This window comes from Dromiciops gliroides, chromosome 3 (assembly GCF_019393635.1).
Source record: "Dromiciops gliroides isolate mDroGli1 chromosome 3, mDroGli1.pri, whole genome shotgun sequence".
NCBI classification, from domain to species: domain Eukaryota; kingdom Metazoa; phylum Chordata; class Mammalia; order Microbiotheria; family Microbiotheriidae; genus Dromiciops; species Dromiciops gliroides.
Genome location: NC_057863.1, coordinates 569,489,166 through 569,506,911, shown reverse-complemented (window position 1 = coordinate 569,506,911; position 17,746 = coordinate 569,489,166). Strand labels below are relative to the sequence as shown.

The 17,746-nt window shown below is 38.9% G+C and overlaps 1 protein-coding gene across 5 annotated transcripts in view; it reads right to left on the bottom strand.

Moving 5' to 3' along the window:
* FNDC3A (fibronectin type III domain containing 3A) overlaps window positions 1-17,746 on the bottom strand; it is a 180,556-nt gene that overhangs the window by 87,526 nt on the left and 75,284 nt on the right. For 3 of the 5 annotated variants that reach the window (XM_043992461.1, XM_043992464.1, XM_043992462.1), the window contains exons 3-4: window positions 15,458-15,475; window positions 14,850-14,925 (exon numbers count right to left, since the gene is read on the bottom strand). The exons of 1 other annotated variant lie outside the window; for it this stretch is intronic. In XM_043992461.1, the coding sequence (XP_043848396.1) occupies window positions 14,850-14,925; window positions 15,458-15,475 (94 nt within the window). The remainder of the gene's footprint in view (window positions 1-14,849; window positions 14,926-15,457; window positions 15,476-17,746) is intronic. One more of the 5 variants, XM_043992463.1, reaches the window with a different exon arrangement.

Genomic DNA, 17,746 nt, shown 5'->3' with positions numbered 1-17,746 from the left:
GCCAGCTATACAGTGTCTAAGCTTGTGCTTCACCTACTACAATGTGTCCAACCTTTGGTCCTGAATTACCTAGTCAGTATCACCAGGCATGACAGATTCCTAAAGGCTGAGTGTCCTGATGGGATCAAAGACACCAACCCCAACAAACAGGAACTCCTATCCTGCAGGGTCCCAGTTTCATCAGGTCAGGTGCTGGGCTCTTCTAACTCATTGTCGCCATTCATTTCTGGGCTCAGGGTAAGATTGATGGCACAGTGAAGGTGTCCACTCAATTACAAACCAAAATATGAAGCAAAAGGCCATGGCTTTTGCACAGCTGTTCCCAAGCTGCTGCCTACATAGCTGTCTGCAGACCAAGGCTGGTCCCCCCCCCCCCCGTCTTTTCTGAACCTCAGGGCCCCAGTACCAGTCCTGTGGGTTTTGTCAAAGTGTCTCAAGACTAAGAATCTGTTCCATTCAGATTCAAGATGGATGCTCTAGGTCTTAAATATGCAATCTATCAGTTGCTTTAATTAAGACAAATAATGAGTACACTCCTCACAGCCGTCCCTTGTCTACGAAAGCTCACCCCGTTGCCCCCTGTTTATTTCTAGCTTCATACCTGAGAAGCTACCCGGGGCATGCAGGACAACCAGCTGCCTAGAAGCTCCTTGAGGAGATGCTCTCTATTTTAGGATGATCTGAATATCAGGTCATCCACCGAGGAAAGTTTCTTGGCTGTTGTTAGGTGACAGTACATGTCTCTCAGCTTCCCATGAAAGTCCTTTACAAACAAGATTCGACTTGATTTGCCACTGCTCTCTGAATGTAGTCAACATTCTAGATAACCTGGAAAGCCTTGTCTACCATCTAATTCTGCCCTTTTATATTTCCATGCATACGTGCCTGCCATACACCAGACTCCCTTCAACAAATTCTCCCCATATCTACAACTGTTGAAATCTTCCAGGCTAAGGTACTGCCTCCTTCAGAAGAGTTTCTCTGATCTACCAGTGATCACCCTCCCAGCTCCCAATATACTGTGGCTTGCTATTCTAGCTACTCCTATGTACTTATCAAGTTCCAATTTGCATTATAACGTATATTTGTCCAACTAGACTCTTTAAAGCAAATACTGTCATTTTAAAACCATGTGCTCCTAGTGTAGCAGTACCTTGTATATAGTGGGGTACTTCAAATTGAACTTTTAAGCAGGTACATAGTTGCTCTTTCTGTTACTGGCCCAGCTCAAATGCTAGTGAATAACATTATCTTTTCTGCAAATCCTTATTAAGAGCATACTTTCCCCCTCTTGAAATCAGTGCTGTCCTGGGGGAAAAATAGCTATGGACCATGCCTGCAGCTTAATCCCAGAAACAGATTCCTAAGCAAAGAAAGGGAATGGAAAGTCTGATTACAAAGAAAGAGGTATATAAGAACAAGGAATTTGGGGGTAGTGAAAACAGGGTGGAAAGAGACCCAGCAGCAGCAAAACAGCTAGCTAATCCTCTGGTCAACTCAGCATAAAGGGACAAAAATGAGCAACCTGGGTCCTCTAGGAACATTATAGCAGTTAAAGGAAAAAAGAAGGAACTAGAAAGATTAAAGGAGAGAAGTTCCAATGGGTATAAGGGAGGGGAAAGGGAATAGGAAGAACAACAATAGGAAGAGCTGGTGTACTGGAAAGAACATCAGGCTTAGAGTCAGAGGATCAACTGATTCTTCCTACTTTGGACAAGTCACTGCCCTAGAAGCCTCAGTATTCTCATCTGTAAAGTGAAGGGGGAATGGAGGAAATGACACAATGAACGAGATCTTACTTAGTTGGGTGCTAGTTAGTGTAGTGGAAAATGTGCTAGACTTGAGAGTCAAGAAAACCCAAGTTCAAATCCTGCTTCAGATGCTAATACATTTACATAGCACTTTACGTATGTTTTCTCATTTGAGCTTCAATACAATTTTTGGGGGGTAATGCTATTACTACTCCCCCCACCATTATAGATGAAAAAACTGAGGCATGGAGAGGTTATATATATTGCATAGAGCTAGTGAGTGACTTCGTAGCAGTGTTTGTTTATATTCTATCTTACAAGCTGTGTGACCCTGGGCAAGTAATTTACCTTCTCTCAGTCTATGCTTTCTCATCTTTAAAATGGGGATAACAATAGCACCAAATTCCCAGGGTTTTAGTGAGGACCAAATGAGATGAGGTAAAGTGCTTCAAAAACCTTAAAGTTGTAATGATTGGAATGACGCCACCTACTGGAGACTTACTATAGAAAAGCTCCGCCATGAAGGAAGGTCTTTGAGGGGCAAGACCATGGGTCTTTTCTTTGGTGTCAGGAAGTGACATTTGCTGGTGGGAGGAGGAAGGGGGAGCCGGGCGCTCTGCCTCGCTCTCTTTTCCTGAGGACGCTGGTGGAGAAGGGAGCTAGAAATGCGCTCTCCCTTTAATAGATAGGAATCTAGGCCTTTTCTTCTTTCTTTACCAAATTCTTATTCTTCTTAATAAATGCTTAAAAGTCCAACTTTTGCTAAAGCTTATAATTTATTGGCGACCACTCATTAGATCTTTTAGACAGTTTAGCTAGAATTTTAGCCTTAACAAAGTGCTATATAAATGGTAGCAATGACCATCATTAGCATCAACTTGATCCTCATCCTCATCATTGTCATCATCCAGGTTTTTTTGTTTGTTTGGTTTTTTTGCGTGGGGCAATGGGGTTAAGTGACTTGCCCAGGGTCACAAAGCTAGTAAGTGTCAAGTGTCTGAGGCTGGATTTGAACTCAGGTCCTCCTGAATCCAGGGCCAGTGCTTTATCCACTGTGCCACCTAGCCGCCCCATCATCCAGTTTTAAAAGACCTATAGAATCATCCTAGGCAATCTGTGGCTAGTGGAACAATATTTAGGGAAGAGAAATAAGACAGGGATAGTAGGAAAAGTCTCAGTAAAAGTAGAAGAAAAGAAAAAGTGTTACTATTTTTAAATTGGCTTATTATCTTAAAACAAAGTTATAGCCTAAAAGTTTATCTGTAAGTTACCTGTTTGGAAAATGGAATACATTTTCCCATAGAAACAAATTTCGAAATGCTAGTAAGGTGCCTAGGTTAACCCTTAAAAATCTATTTAGTCCATGACACAGAAAATAATGATGTTACAATATTAGCAATTAAAGAAAACCAGAAAAAAAAAGTTCAGTGTTTAAAAAGTTTGCGACATATACACACAACTAAAAGAAATATTTAAGATTAAACTAGAGAGGTTAGGGTGGCTAAGTGAATAGAGTGCTGGACATGGTTTCAGGAAGATCTGTATTCAAATCCAACCTCAAACACATAATGGCTATGTAACTTGGGCAAGTCTTAAGCTCCCTCAGTTTCTTTATGAATAAAATGGGGACATGAATAGCACCTATCTTCCAAAAATGTTGTGAGCATCAAATGAAATGATATTTTTCAAAACTTAAAGTGTCATATAAATACTATTATTAACAACCATATGAAAAAATGCTCCAGATCACTAAGAAGAGAAATGAAATTCAAAACAAATTTGAGGTTTTAACTCCTATACACAGTAAAACAGAAAAGGTGATAACAGTCAAAGGTGATGAAGGTGAGAAGAGTGAACACAGGGGCAGCTAGATGGCACAGTGGATAGAGCACTGGCCCTGGAGTCAGGAGGACCTGAGTTCAAATACGGCCTCAGACACTTAATACTTACTGGCTGTGTGATCCTGGGGAAGTCACTTAACCCCAACTGCCTTACAGAAAAAAAAAAAAGAAAGAAAGAGAAGAGTGAACACTGGAGCATTTGTGGAAACTTGGGCACACTAATGCACTGTTGGTAGAGACAGGAATAGGTCTGACCATTATAAAAAGCAATTTAAAACAATAAGGAGAGAGTGACTATCATGTCCATACCTTTTGACCCAGAAATTTCATTACTCAGAAAATGCCCCAATAACAAAACAGTTAGAGAAACACTATAGGTGCTCATTGATTAGGAAATGGCTAAACAAGCTGTGGTATATGAACATAAGAGATTATGATGTTTTAAGGTACAATGAATATGGAGAATACAAAGAAACATGGAAAGTGGAACCAGAGACGAGGGACTATGGATGTAGAACACTGCATACATTATCAAAACTAATTCTGATATGTAGGTTAGTTTTGCAGAATTTTCTCTTCCTCTTTTTATTCTTTCTTATAAGGAATTGCTTTCTGGGAGATGAAGGAAGAGGTAAATACTGGGAATCTATGTGATGTAAGAACAAGCTATCAATAAAAATATACTTTAAAAAACCTTAACTTGGATGCTGATGCTTGGGAAAAACATGTCAATGTAAATGATACCTCACCTGGTTTCTTTGCAGAGATGAAGGAAGAGGTAAATACTGGGAAAAACATGTCAACTGCAGTTTCTGGGTGCTTTAAAGGCCTTTAGAAGTACAAATTTTTATCCACTGTACCACCTAGTTGCCCCTAGAGGTACAAATTTTTGTAAGCCTAAATTTCACATTAAAACATAGTTTTGACTCCTGTTTAGAAGTCTAATCCCTGTATCCATTAGCTATATCACTGGTAATACTAATTTTATTAACCATGAAGAAATTTTGGGGGAAATAAGCATTTGGATAACAGAAGGGATTAAGTATAGTGGGACCTGAAGAAGATGGGGGAAAAGCAAAGAGTGCTTTTCCTGTGCCAGTGTAGCATAAAAAATATTATTTCAAGGACTTGTATGAGCATGTAAAAGTTGACTGGTGATATAAGGAAAATGAAATGTAAAACCCAAAGAAATATCTTATTACCCTCAAGATACTAAAAGATTAAGAGAAGTCTCTCCAGTATATTGGGTAGATTTATCATATTGATAAGAATCCACAGAAGGCTTTTTATTTACATTTGGAGAGATTATAATCACCAGTTATACTCACAGGTGGACCAAAGTACCAATCAGTCAGTCAGGAAGTACTAATTTAGCATCTACTACATGCCAGACACTGTTAACCACGAGGGATACAAATGAAGGCAAAAACAGTCCCTCCCCTTAAGAAAGCCACATTCTAATAAAAGCAATAATGTGCAAATAGCTATGGACAAAGAAGATATGTATAGAATAAACTGGAAATAATTCCAAAGAGAAGGGAGAGAAGACAGGGAGTGAAAATGCCCATTCAGGAGATGCAATGTCTTATATAAGGAACAATAGGGAGGTATAAGAAGGCTGAAAAGGTAGAAGATAGCCAGGTTATGAAGGGCTTTGAATGCCAAACAGAAAATTTTATATTTGATCTTAGGGATCAAATGGTAGGGAGCCACTAGAGTTTATCTGAATAGGGGTATGACATGGTCAGACCTGCATTTTAGGAATATCATTTTTTACAGCTGAGTGGACAAAAGACTGGAAGATCAACAAGAAGGCTATTGTAATTATCTAAGTGCTCTGCACTCAGGTAGTGGTAGTATAAAAGAGAAAGTGGAATATAGGAGAGAAGTTATGAAGGAATCAATAAGACTTATCAACTATTTGGATATAGGGGGATGAAGTGAGAGAGAGTAAGGAGTAAGGAGGTGAAGATGCCACCGAGGTTGGAAGGCTAGGTAATTGGGTAGATAGTGGTACCTTCAACAGTAATGTGGAAATTCAGAAAAGGTGAAGAGTTTGGGGGAAAGAATGAATTCCATTTTGGACATGTTGCATTTAAGATATCTACAGGGGATATAGTTCAAGATGTCCAATAGGCCATTGGAGATGTGAGTCTAGGGGTTAGGGTAGGAAAAGCTGCCTTGAAAATCATTAACGTAAGATTTTTTGTGTGGTGGCAAAAAATCGGAAACTGAACGGATGTTCATTAACTGGGGAATGGCTGAATAAATTAAGGCATATAAATGTGATAAAATGTTACTGGGCTGTAAGAAATAACGAAGGGGGGGACAGCTAAGTAGTGCAGTGGATAAAGCACCAGCCCTGGATTCAGGAGGACCTGAGTTCAAATCTGGCCTCAGACAATTGACATGTACTAGCCATGCGACCTTGGGCAAGTCATTTAACCCTAATTGCCTGCACACCCCCCCCCCCCCGCAAAGAAAAAGAAATAATGAAGGGGACAATACCAGAAAAATCTGGAAGGATGTGTATAAATTGATGCAAAGTATAATGAACAAAACCAGAACAGTTTACACAGAAATATCAATATTGTGAAGATAACCAACTGTGAAAGACTTGGTAACTAATCAACGATACCAAAGAACTCATAATAAAAACTGTTATCCATCTCCAAATGAGTACAGTTTGAAGCATATATCCCCCCCCCCCAAGAACGTGGCTAATGCAGCAATGTTTTGTATAACTTCATCTATGTAATGAGTATTATATTGGGGACCCTGCCTTTGGGCTGAGATTAAAAAGCCTTAGGCTCTCAGGGGTTTTTTCTGTGTGGGATGGGTGGGTGCCCCTCCTCCTCCTCCTCCTCTTCAGCTGAGCCAAAAAGCCCCATGGGTTTTACAGGACCCAGGTCAGACTGCTGGGGGAGGGGAGGGGGGGGAGCCCTTGTCCTGCCAGGCCTTAACATAGCCTGTGCGAGGTCCCAGGCGCGCAGCAGGGGGCACAGCCCTAGTGCGGCCAGTGGATAAGCTTGGCGGGGGCGCAGAGAGCCTGAGGTTTGAGGGGAAAGAAGGAACATATATATAGGGTAGCTAGCATGACAGTGGAGGGGGGACACCGGAGGACTAGGAGGGTGGTCAGCACAGAGAGGCCGGAAGATTAAGAAGACAGTAAGAGAGGAGACAGAAGAAGGAGCAGTACGGAGTAAGGGGCTTTTCTGGGGTTCATTGCTATGGTAGTAAGAGAGAAGTTAAAGAGTGAAGCAGGGGGCTATTCAGTAGGGTGGTCAGCACAGAGGAGTTGGAGAAAGGGCTTTCCAGTTAGAAGGTAGAGAGAAGAGGATGGACAGAGAAAAAGCTAAGAAAGAGAAAGCTGGACCATACCCTAAGGCAAGAGGCTGCAAGGGCCCTTATTGTATTAAAAGCACACAGGTTGTATAATTTGCATTTCTTAACCCTTATCATTTACATTGATTTTTATAAATAAACTCTGCTTAGGTTATTTAATTAAGAGGCTTCTTAATCTTTTGCTTATCAATTTGGGAGCAGAGCTGAGAAATTTTTTAACAGCCCATATTAAATTAACAGCAGTCAGATAGCCAGACAGTCAAAAGTCCCCAGATTAGTCACACAGATAGATTAGACCCCCAGTTAGTTTAGTCCCCCCGAAATTAGGCAAGTTAATAAAATATTTTTACAACTATAAGAAACAACAAGCAGGATGATTTCAGAAAGGCATGGTAAGATATGTATGAAATGATGTATAGTGATGTGAGCAGAACCAAGAGAACATTGTGCACAGAGACAGCAATATAGTTTGTTTTTTTGTGGGGCAATGAGGGTTAAGTGACTTGCCCAGGGTCACACAGCTGGTAAGTGTCAAATGTCTGAGGCCAGATTTGAATTCAGGTACTCCTGAACCCAGGGCCGGTGCTTTATCCACAGTACCACCTAGCTGCCCTGTAGCAATATGGTTTGATGAAGAACTGTGAAAGACTTAACTATTCTGAACAATACAATGATCCAAGACAATCCCAAAGCACTAATGATGAAATCCACCTCTAAAGAAACAACTGATATTGATGAAACACAGACTGAAGCATACCATTTTTCACTTTCTTTCATTTTTTTCTTTTATTCAAGTTTTCTTATACAAAATGACTAATATGGTAATGTTTTACATAATCGTATGTGTATAACCTATATCTGATTACTTATTGCTTCAGGGAGGGGGGAGGGGAGAGAGGGATAAAAATTGGAACCCCAAACTGTAAATAAAAATGTTTATTACTTAAAAAAAAATAAAATATTTGGGAGTCTACCTGTCAAAAAAAAAATCAGTGTAGTCATGGAAGGGGATAGATGGCCTTATTTTACTGTGAAAATATTGAGAATGCTAGCTATTTCTCAAAAGAGACTATAGCTCTTTAGAGAGATAGGAAGATACTTGGGATAAATTTTACATAATTCCTAAATAAGATATAGTTCTGAAGGGCTTTGTCAAGGCAGACAAGGCCTTTACAATTTTCTGGGTATTAACCACAAAAAAAAAAATATCAGAATGAAACTGGTTTAGGAAAACACATAAAAATATGAAAAGCAAATTTTAAATCAATATTTTTGTGCATAGCATTGATATTTTATCTGTTTTCAAGTGAAGTATTAGTGACACTCTAATTTCCATATTTTTTCAGTTTATTATGAATATAGACACTTTTCCTAAAAGAATTGTATATAATACAACCCCTGAGAAATAATATTTAATAGTTTTTAGCTTCAACACGGAACTATTGTGAAATATATTCACAGTGAGTCATCTTCATTCATTTAACTTATAATGGGCTGAATTTATGAATGGATGATCTATTTCAATTCAATTCCACAAACATAATCTATTTACATATTTCAAAACTAGCTTTTTGAATTTCTCTAATATAATTGTTGTTTTTCATCTTAGCAAGAAGATATCTAAAAGGGTAAATAAGCTTCACTTGACCTAACTTTTTTTTTTTCTTTTTGCGGAGCAATGGATGTTAAGTGACTTGCCCAGGGTCACGCAGCTAGCTAGTAAGTGTCATGTGTCTGAGGCCAGATTTCAACTCAGGTCCTCCTGAATCCAGGGCCAGTGCTTTATCCACTATGCCACCTAGCTGCCCCTAACCTGACTTAAAAAAAAAAAATTTTTAATTTTTTGGTGGGGCAATGAGGGTTAAGTGACTTGCCCAGGGTCACACAGCTAAAAAGCGTCAAGGGTCTGAGGCTGGATTTGAACTCAGGTCCTCCTGAATCCAGAGCCGGTGCTTTATCCACTGTGCCATCTAGCTGCCCCCTAACCTGACTTTTAATGACAAAATATGGTCAATCTAAATTTTTAAGCAGCACTGTTTTGAGGTCAACAACAGAACTCCTTGAGAACAAAACAAGAGACTTATCTTCTGTGCTTGCGTGTGCACACATGCACGCACATACAGATATAATGCTTCTCACATATTAAGGATAGTCTACACATTTGTTAAATCTTTTGGTCTCATAACCCCTTTGCAATGTTAAAACTTACTGAGGCCCCACAGAAGTTTTTGTTTAGGTAGATAATCTTTCAATATTTAACATATCAGAAATTAAAACTGACAAAACTTTACACTATTAACTCATTTAAAATGATAAACTCATTACATATTGTATGAGATGATTATGGATTTGAGTCAGATTAAACTCTGAGGATGGGGTCTGGAAGATACCCAGCCCCCGCCCCAGTATAGTTAGTTTAAAAGTTTATTGCTTGTCAAATTCTCACTGTCTCCTTTGCCAACTAACAGTATTTTTACTTCTGCTCAGTCTCCCCACTTGTCAGCTACATCTTAGTTTTATCTGGAATCCATCATGTGTCAGAACCCCAGTCCCTGTTGAGTGGGTCGGGGAGTTCACCCACCAATTCAATACTCGGGACTCAAGAAGAAAGGGCAGGCGATCATGGGGCTCGGCACAGGATGCGGCAATTAAGTTGAGACCAGATGTTAAGTAACATGTTTCTTTTTCTCAGAGCAGAATCCCCTTGACCCTAGGGTCCCAACAATGGATTATTCTTTTATTCTTTATTCTATTTCTTTGATTTCCCAACATAGCCGAAGATAAATTTTAAGCCTGTCATCCTTCTAAAATTAACATGACTACAAAACAATGCTGAAACACCTGAGTGACTCTTCCTGTCCTATCTTTAGAGATAGGGGCCAGAAAAGAGGAGGGAGGAGTCAGTGGAAACTGTGATTCCTCTCACTGTCACTCTCTGTTCCCTCTTCCTTCAGTTTGACTTTGTTCCCCCTCCCCTTTTCCCCCTTGTTCCTGGAACACGAATGCATGTCTCCATATATTGATCACGAGCTAAGCACGCACCCTGGGTGAGACAGGATTGGATGTTAGATTGTGAGCTCGCCCTAGTGTGCGTGGGGACTCCCCCGCCCCCCATCATTCCTATAAAAGCTCAAGGCATGTATTAGTTATTGCGACTCAGTTATTGAGTTTGCCCATTCCTGCAGGAATGTAATAAATGTGTCTCTGCTTGACTTGGTGGTCTCCTTGAGTTATTTGGGTAAACTGAGGCAGTTTGTCCCAAACAATATTAAGATAAATAACATTTTAATGAAAAATAACTTAAAAAAAAACTTGGTGAGAATGGCATTGACATTTAAAAAAAAACAAATCTCTTTAATGGCTGGTTTAATAGTAAAAAGCTGGATTTATTTCTAGATTCAATCTATTCAATCAGTGAATAAATATCTATTAGATGTCTACTATGTGCCAGACACTGTGCTAAGTAATAAGGATACAAAGAAAGGGAAAAGACAGTCTTTGCTCTTGAGGAGTTCACATACTAATGAGACAACATACAACCAACTATGTAAAAACAAGGTTATTTGGAGGATAAATTGGAGATAATCAGATAATCTACAGAGTGAAGGGAAATAAGGAAAAGCTTCTTAGTAAAGATGAGATTTTAGACTTTAGATGAGACTTGAAAGAAGTCTAGAAAGAGGGGCCACGCAAGATAGGGGTGAAGCTGGAGGTTTTTCGGATGATGCTGTACCTCACCTTCCCAGTGGCCATGTTCTGGGTCTCCAACCAGGCTGAATATTTTGAGGAATACGTCATCCAGCGCAAGCAGGAGATCTTCCCTCCGGAGCGAGAAGACCAGCCTCGGGAGCTAGAAGACTTCAAGGAGCGAATGAGGAAGCAGTGTGAGGAGCGGCTACTCCAGGCTACCCAGCAGTGACCTGGGATTTCTCTGGAGCTAGGGGCACCCCGTCCCTTCCACCCAAACCTGGCTGTTGTACGGCAGAGATAGAGGATGGGCAGGTAGCACTCTGGCCAGGGGGCTTCTTCTGTCTCTGCCTTCCAACGAGGAACTCTACAGGCCACACGTCTCCTGCTCAATTCGGGGAGAAGTTTATGGCCTGGAGTTCTCCCCTGCCCTGCACTGGCTTGGCAGTGCAACAACACAGACACACATTAGCCCCCTGCCTTTGCCCTTGCCCATTTTGGTCCCTGCCTTGCACGGTTCTAGCTAGGAGCCATTCAGAATCCAGGATCTGAGTCCAAAGAGGCTAGAGGGAGACCCTTCTATTTTTCCATCCCAATTCTTTAACCCACTGACAATAACAACTCAGTCTGCCACTCACTCAAAAAAAAAAAGTCTAGAAAGAGAAGAGTTCTCAAGGAGAGGAGGAGGCGAATGGCAACCACAGCTTGCCTCACTTTCCTCAATTATAAAACAGGGGTGATCGTGGCACCTTCCTCCCAGGGTTCTTTTGAGGATAAAATGAGATAATAATTGTAAATTGCTTAGCACAGTGCCTGGCACATAATAATAAAGTCTTTATAACCCTCTCATTGTGGCTAGACTATGATTCACTGCAAAATATCACCTGGAAAGTCTCTATTCTTATCTCCTGTTTTCATCAAGTATGCCCTAGATGTAGGGATAGACCATTCTCATCATTCTATAAGGATGAAACAGTCGGTAGAACATGTTTATATAACATGTCATGGTTTACAAAATACATTGAGAAGCAGAAGTATTATCCTCTATAGATCAATAGCTTATTTTAAAAAAAGCAGCACTGAGTACACATTTCCACTCCCGTTCTTTAGGAATCTTCTTTTGGAAATACACAGAGAAACAATCCATGAATGCATTTAAAACTATCATTGCCAGGATCAATTTCATGTCAAATCCAGCCATTCTTTCCAACTTCATTTCATTAACTGCTGCACTCACTTCCACACATAGTACATTTAGGACTGAGGTAGTAAACAGTTGGGAAATCTCATTTTTTTATTCACACATTTTTACATTTTCATTTTTACAATTTCATTCTTCATAATGAAAGCTGCTCATTATAAGTTGTAATTAACAACATAGAAATCTGTATTTTTATATACTTTAGTTACACTGAAAGGTAAGAAAACCAATTAGAGGAGGTATTGTAAATATACGCATGAAAACAAAATTAGGCCTAGGTAATATGCTGACACAAAATGGTCGAAAGAGTGATCTATAATATGAACTTTAAAATTATATTCCTTTTTGTCAATCAATCAAGAAGCATTTATTAAGCACTGCTCCAGACAGACGCTGTGCTAAATGTTGGGACTACAATGAAAAAAGCAAAGTGCCTGCTCACAAGGAGTTTACAGTTTAATCTGGGAGACAACACATACACACACACAAATACATATATATAACACACACACACACACACACACACACACACACACACACACACACACCGCACGCCAAGATTTTGTCATTCAGTTGTGTCTGACTCTTCATGACCCCTTTTGGGGTTTTCTTTGCAAAGATACTGGAGTGGTTTGCCATTCCTTCTCCAGATTATTTTAGAGATGAGGAAACTAAAGCAAACAGGATTAAATGATTTGCCCAGGGTCACACAGTTTAGTAGGTCTGAGGCTGGATCTGAACTCATGAAAATGAATCTTCTTGATTCCAAGCCCAGTGCTCTCTATCCATTCTGCCACCTGGCTGACCTACATAAGAGTATATAAAATAAAATCTTGGAGGTGAAGGCATTAAAAGTTCCAGATGGGAATGGGAGGACCTCCTTGCAAAAGATGAAGTTTGAAATGACTGCTGAAAGAAGCTAGGGGAGCAGACTGGCTAGGTGGCGCAGTAGATAAGGCACCAGCCCTGGATTCAGGAGGACCTGAGTTCAAATCTGGCCACAGACACTTGACACTTACAAGCTGTGTGACCCTAGGCAAGTCACTTAACCCTCATTGCCCCACAAAAAAAATAAAAAAGAAGCAGCAGCAGCAACACTTAGGGGAGCTAAGAGGCAGAAATGAGGAAAAGAAAGAACATTTCAGGCATGGAAGACAGAGTTCTTAATGCCTTCCCCTAAGATTATCATCTCCCAAATGTTCTCTCTATCTCTTATATATACTTAATTATTTATATATTATCTCTCTGATTAGACTTAAAACTCCTTTAGGACAGGGTCTGTTTTTAATGCAATAATACCACATGCTATTCTTCAGTGGGCCAGAGAAAAAAAGGAACACTGGTGAAAAGCAATATCTGGTGGCAGTGGACACTGAAGCAAAGAGGTCAATGCACAGGATTTAAGGAAGAAAAGATGTGGGTACCTAAGGAGCTGTATCAAAGACGTGTTCCTGGAGTTTAGCCTAGCTGGAGGCGCTGGCCCCATAAACTCTTCATGCTTTTCAACCCCATTTCCATTACTAATATCGTGAGTTTCCCATCCTGATGTGCAGACTCCTGACACTCTTTTCCAAGCACTGAGCTAAACACTGGAAACACAAGCACTAAAGTGTGACAATTAATGCCCTCAAGGAACTAAAGGAGTGTGCATTCTCAGTGTCTTACAATTACAGAAAGGTAGACAAATCACTCTGGATTAAGATGGGATTTGAAAGGTTTGTTCTTGTTGGAGTATTGAGAAGCTTTCTCCATAGAAAAACTGTGAATATAGTGTGATTAGGTTCTTCTCTGTTGTTAGTATGGTATGAAATGGGCTAAACATGCTATTTTGGGCTGAACTTCATTAAGTATGTTGTGTGCCAAGAACTTCACTGGCAATCTGATGAATAAAGCCTATGGATCCCTCCTAAGAGTGTTTTTAAATGCATAAAATAAAATACATATGATTACAAAGGAAACTAATGATATTGAAATATAGTCTGGAGTCAGGAGTACTGTAATCACATGTGATTTTGCAGTTCTAATAACTTGAAATTTCCAAGTAGTGATGATTATAAAAACACTGTTTTGAGATATCTCTAGTAACTGTAATATGATATGAAAATATCTATGATTTCTATTGGTAATAGTTGTAGGTGCTGCTAATGTGACTATGGTTTGTTGCCTACACATATAATCGAAGAAAATGCTAAATTGCAGCCTTAAGAGATGTAATTTTTTCTTCATTCTAGTTGAAGGACTCCCTGAAATCTTTCCATAGATATCAGGCTAAGAACTCCTACTCTAGAGAATATTACTGCATAGTATATTGGTCTAAACACAGGTCTCTTTTTTCCTGACTTTGGTTTATATAATGCTTGAATGAAAAACTAAAATTGTGCTATTAGTACTCCAAAAGCTTTTGACAGAAGGTCTTGCTCCCATAACAAGTAGAAAAATTAAGACTCTGTGGATGGTTTAGTAGTTGTATTTTAAATTTCACTGGAAAGAACAGCTCCTGAATCTATTATCCAAAATTATGCTGCCTTTTAAATGCAATGGATGATAACAAAAATGATATATTACAGGGAGATCAAGTAAAACAAAGTAATAAAAAAATAGTGATATAGGTACTAGTGAAAAAAAAAAAGAATGACAGCTTTATTTGAAATGGTTTTTTTTTGTTTGCTTTTGGTGAGGCAATTGGGGTTAAGTGACTTGCCTAGGGTCACACAGCTAGTGTCAAGTGTCTGAGGCTGAATTTGAACTCAGGTCCTCCTGAATCCAGGGCCAGTGCTCTATCCACTGCACCACCTAGCTGCCCCTATCTGAAATGTTAAAACTCTCAGTTGAGTATTTCAAAATAATAATTTTGTATTATTTTTTTCACTGTATATCTACTACATATTTTATATAACACACACATTTATGCATCCCCTTCTGTTCTCTCTCCTCCTCCCTAGCCACACCTCTCCACAAGTTTTCGAAGAGCTCTTAATTTTAAGTAGGGTGGACTAAATGGTACTTGAGTCTTACCAATCTTACCTGTAATGCATTGAAACTGTCCATCTTCTCTTCTTATCGTAAATGCTTCCCCTGGGTTAACTTGCACCAGAATAACCTTAAAATAAGTGGGGGAGGGAGGAAAATATTAACTAAAACAGTGACAGAAGAAAAGCATTTTAAAATGTGCTGTTTTCCAGCTATGAGAAGATACATTTCTGCCTATGAAGTATTCATTCTGACATGGGTGACAAGAGGGAATACATATACTGGCAATTCAGGTAATCAAAGTTTTTTGAAGGTACAAAAACACTTGATTTTTTTTTTTTTTTTGCGGGGCAATGGGGGTTAAGTGACTTGCCTAGGGTCACACAGCTAGTAAGTGTCAAGTGTCTGAGGCTGGATTTGAACTCAGGTACTCCTGAATCCAGGGCCAGTGCTTTATCCACTGTGCCACCTAGCTGCCCCCTGATTTATTTCTAAAATAGATGCATTCAGCAACCTTAACTACTTAAAACACAGCCAAGAATGCAATAAAGAAAACTAGGTAATAGACAGTAACAATAAAACTCATTTACTTTATAGCAAGCCCTCACCCAGACAACTGCCTATACTATAAGTAAATGGATTAAGAGAAGTAATATACTTACATTTGTGAAAAGGGACAGCTGACAGCAAAAGGAAGAGACAAAAGCAATTGGGGGCTATTTAGTATAGTGATAAACAAATATATACATCTTAATTGCACAACACAAATGATACACTACAATAACTGATAGTTAATTCATGTTTAGTACATTCATGTATTATTGTATATTATATTTAAAAACATTTAATTCTATTAACATCTGTTAAGTGCTACATGCTATATGCAATGCAATATAACATGGGGCAAAGAAATATATAGTGTAAGTAAATGAAAGGAAAGGAAGCACCTTGAGCTAAGGGGGAATTAGGGAAAATTTCATGGAGAAAGTAGCATTAAAAATGAGACTTGAGGGGGAAAGGATTTAAAGAAATGTAGATGAAGAGGGAGGGAAATTCAGGTTTGGAGGAAGACTTATGTGAAAGCAAAAAGGCAGGTCATAGCAGGTTGGGTCAGTTATTCATGAGCAAGGATTGCTTCATTTATTGCACTTAATACAGTATTTAGCATACGGTAAGCACTCCTTGCTGAGTTGGTGTTTGAAATAAGGTTAATAAAATTTGTTGTTGTTCAATCATTCAGTCATGTCTGAGTCTTAATGAACCCATGGACCATACTGACCATGAGGTTTTCTTGGCAAAGATACTGGAGTGATTTGTCATTCCCCTCTCCAGTGGATTAAAGCAAACAGAGCTTAACTGATTCACCCAGGTTCAGACAGTAAGCATCTATGGCCAAATTTGAACTCAGGTCTTCCTGACTCTAGGCCCAGAACTCTTATCTACTAAGCCATCTTGCTTCCTCCCATAATGAAATGGAGGCAACCTTTATAAATGTATAATCACTCTATAGTACCAGATTATCATGGTTCTTCTATCCATCAGTTCTAATTGTAAATCCTAGGATCCTGTTAATTTCAGCGTAATATCAGCCCTATGAAGTAGTTGCCTATGAGGGCAGAAACTATCTTACATATGTTATCTCCACCCTAGCACCAAATATGGTGGCTTTGCAAATAATAGGCTTTTAATAAAGAGTTGTTGAATGACTAAATTGCAGGTGTTACATTAGATCTGATTTTAGTTCAGAATTTCAGTTCTTTCTATTAGGCCTTTTCTCAGAATGTTAACAAAAAGCACTGTACACTTTCAGTTCAAGCTCCTCTATAATTTGGTCATATACGATCTAGCCTAGTTTCCCACCAATCCAAAATGCATTCTCTATTCTAGACAAAAGAAAACATATCACTCCCGTTCCTGTATTTGTACCTTTTCTTGTTTTGTCACTCAAATGGCATTATTTATGGAGTGTGCCTTTACTTTCATAGATCCTTCAATCTCATCAATGTAAGTACTTCTTGCCAACAACCCACATTGCAATCCACCTATACTTTCTGATACTATGTGATTCTTGGGCATGTTCTTAAACTCTAAATAAATGTTCTATCCATCCCATTGTGGATGTACACAGAAATCAGGCTGTCCTTCTAATATCTGTAGTGGATTGAATGCCAGGCACAGAGTTATGAAGACAAGTTCATATCCAGCCTCATATCTTACTAGCTGTGTGACCCTGGCAAGGTACTTAACAACTCTCAGCTTCTATTTTTTCATCTGTAATGATTTAACTGCACCTATCTCCCAAGATTATCATGAAAATCAAATAAGATTAATATAAGTAAAGCACTTTTGTAAATAAAAAATGCAATAGCAGCTATTATTACATATTCAGTTAATATCATTTTCTGATCACACATTTCTTTGATGATATTATCTACATCACTTTTTTAGCTTTCATGTATCTTTACCTGAACCTTTGGGTCACCCACAATGAGTTTTTCAGGAATCATGATGTTGTAAAACAGACAGCTATATAGCACCACCAAAACAATAGGAGATAGGGACTGGAACTGTGATTTTCAGGGAACTCCGGATGAGGAACAATGTATGTTGGCACCTTCACTTCGACTTATACACTTAAGAGAGTTGCCTAAAGTGTTTGAGAGTTAACTCATTGAATTAAATGACTTGTTCAGGGTCACAAAGCTATTGTATGTCAGAATATTAGTATTTTGAAAAATCAGAGAGTGTTTGGATAATCCAGCCAAATTTAATCTCCTTCCTATCTATCTATCTAATCTCCCACTATCTCCTCCCTAAAAATTTCTGAATAATTCACTGTCCTCTGCAATATCTATACAAGAAAAGTGTGAACTAACTAAAATGTAGTAACTATTATGCTATATGTTCTAATATGGGCAACATATATACTTTATCTATTTGGTTTTTACTAT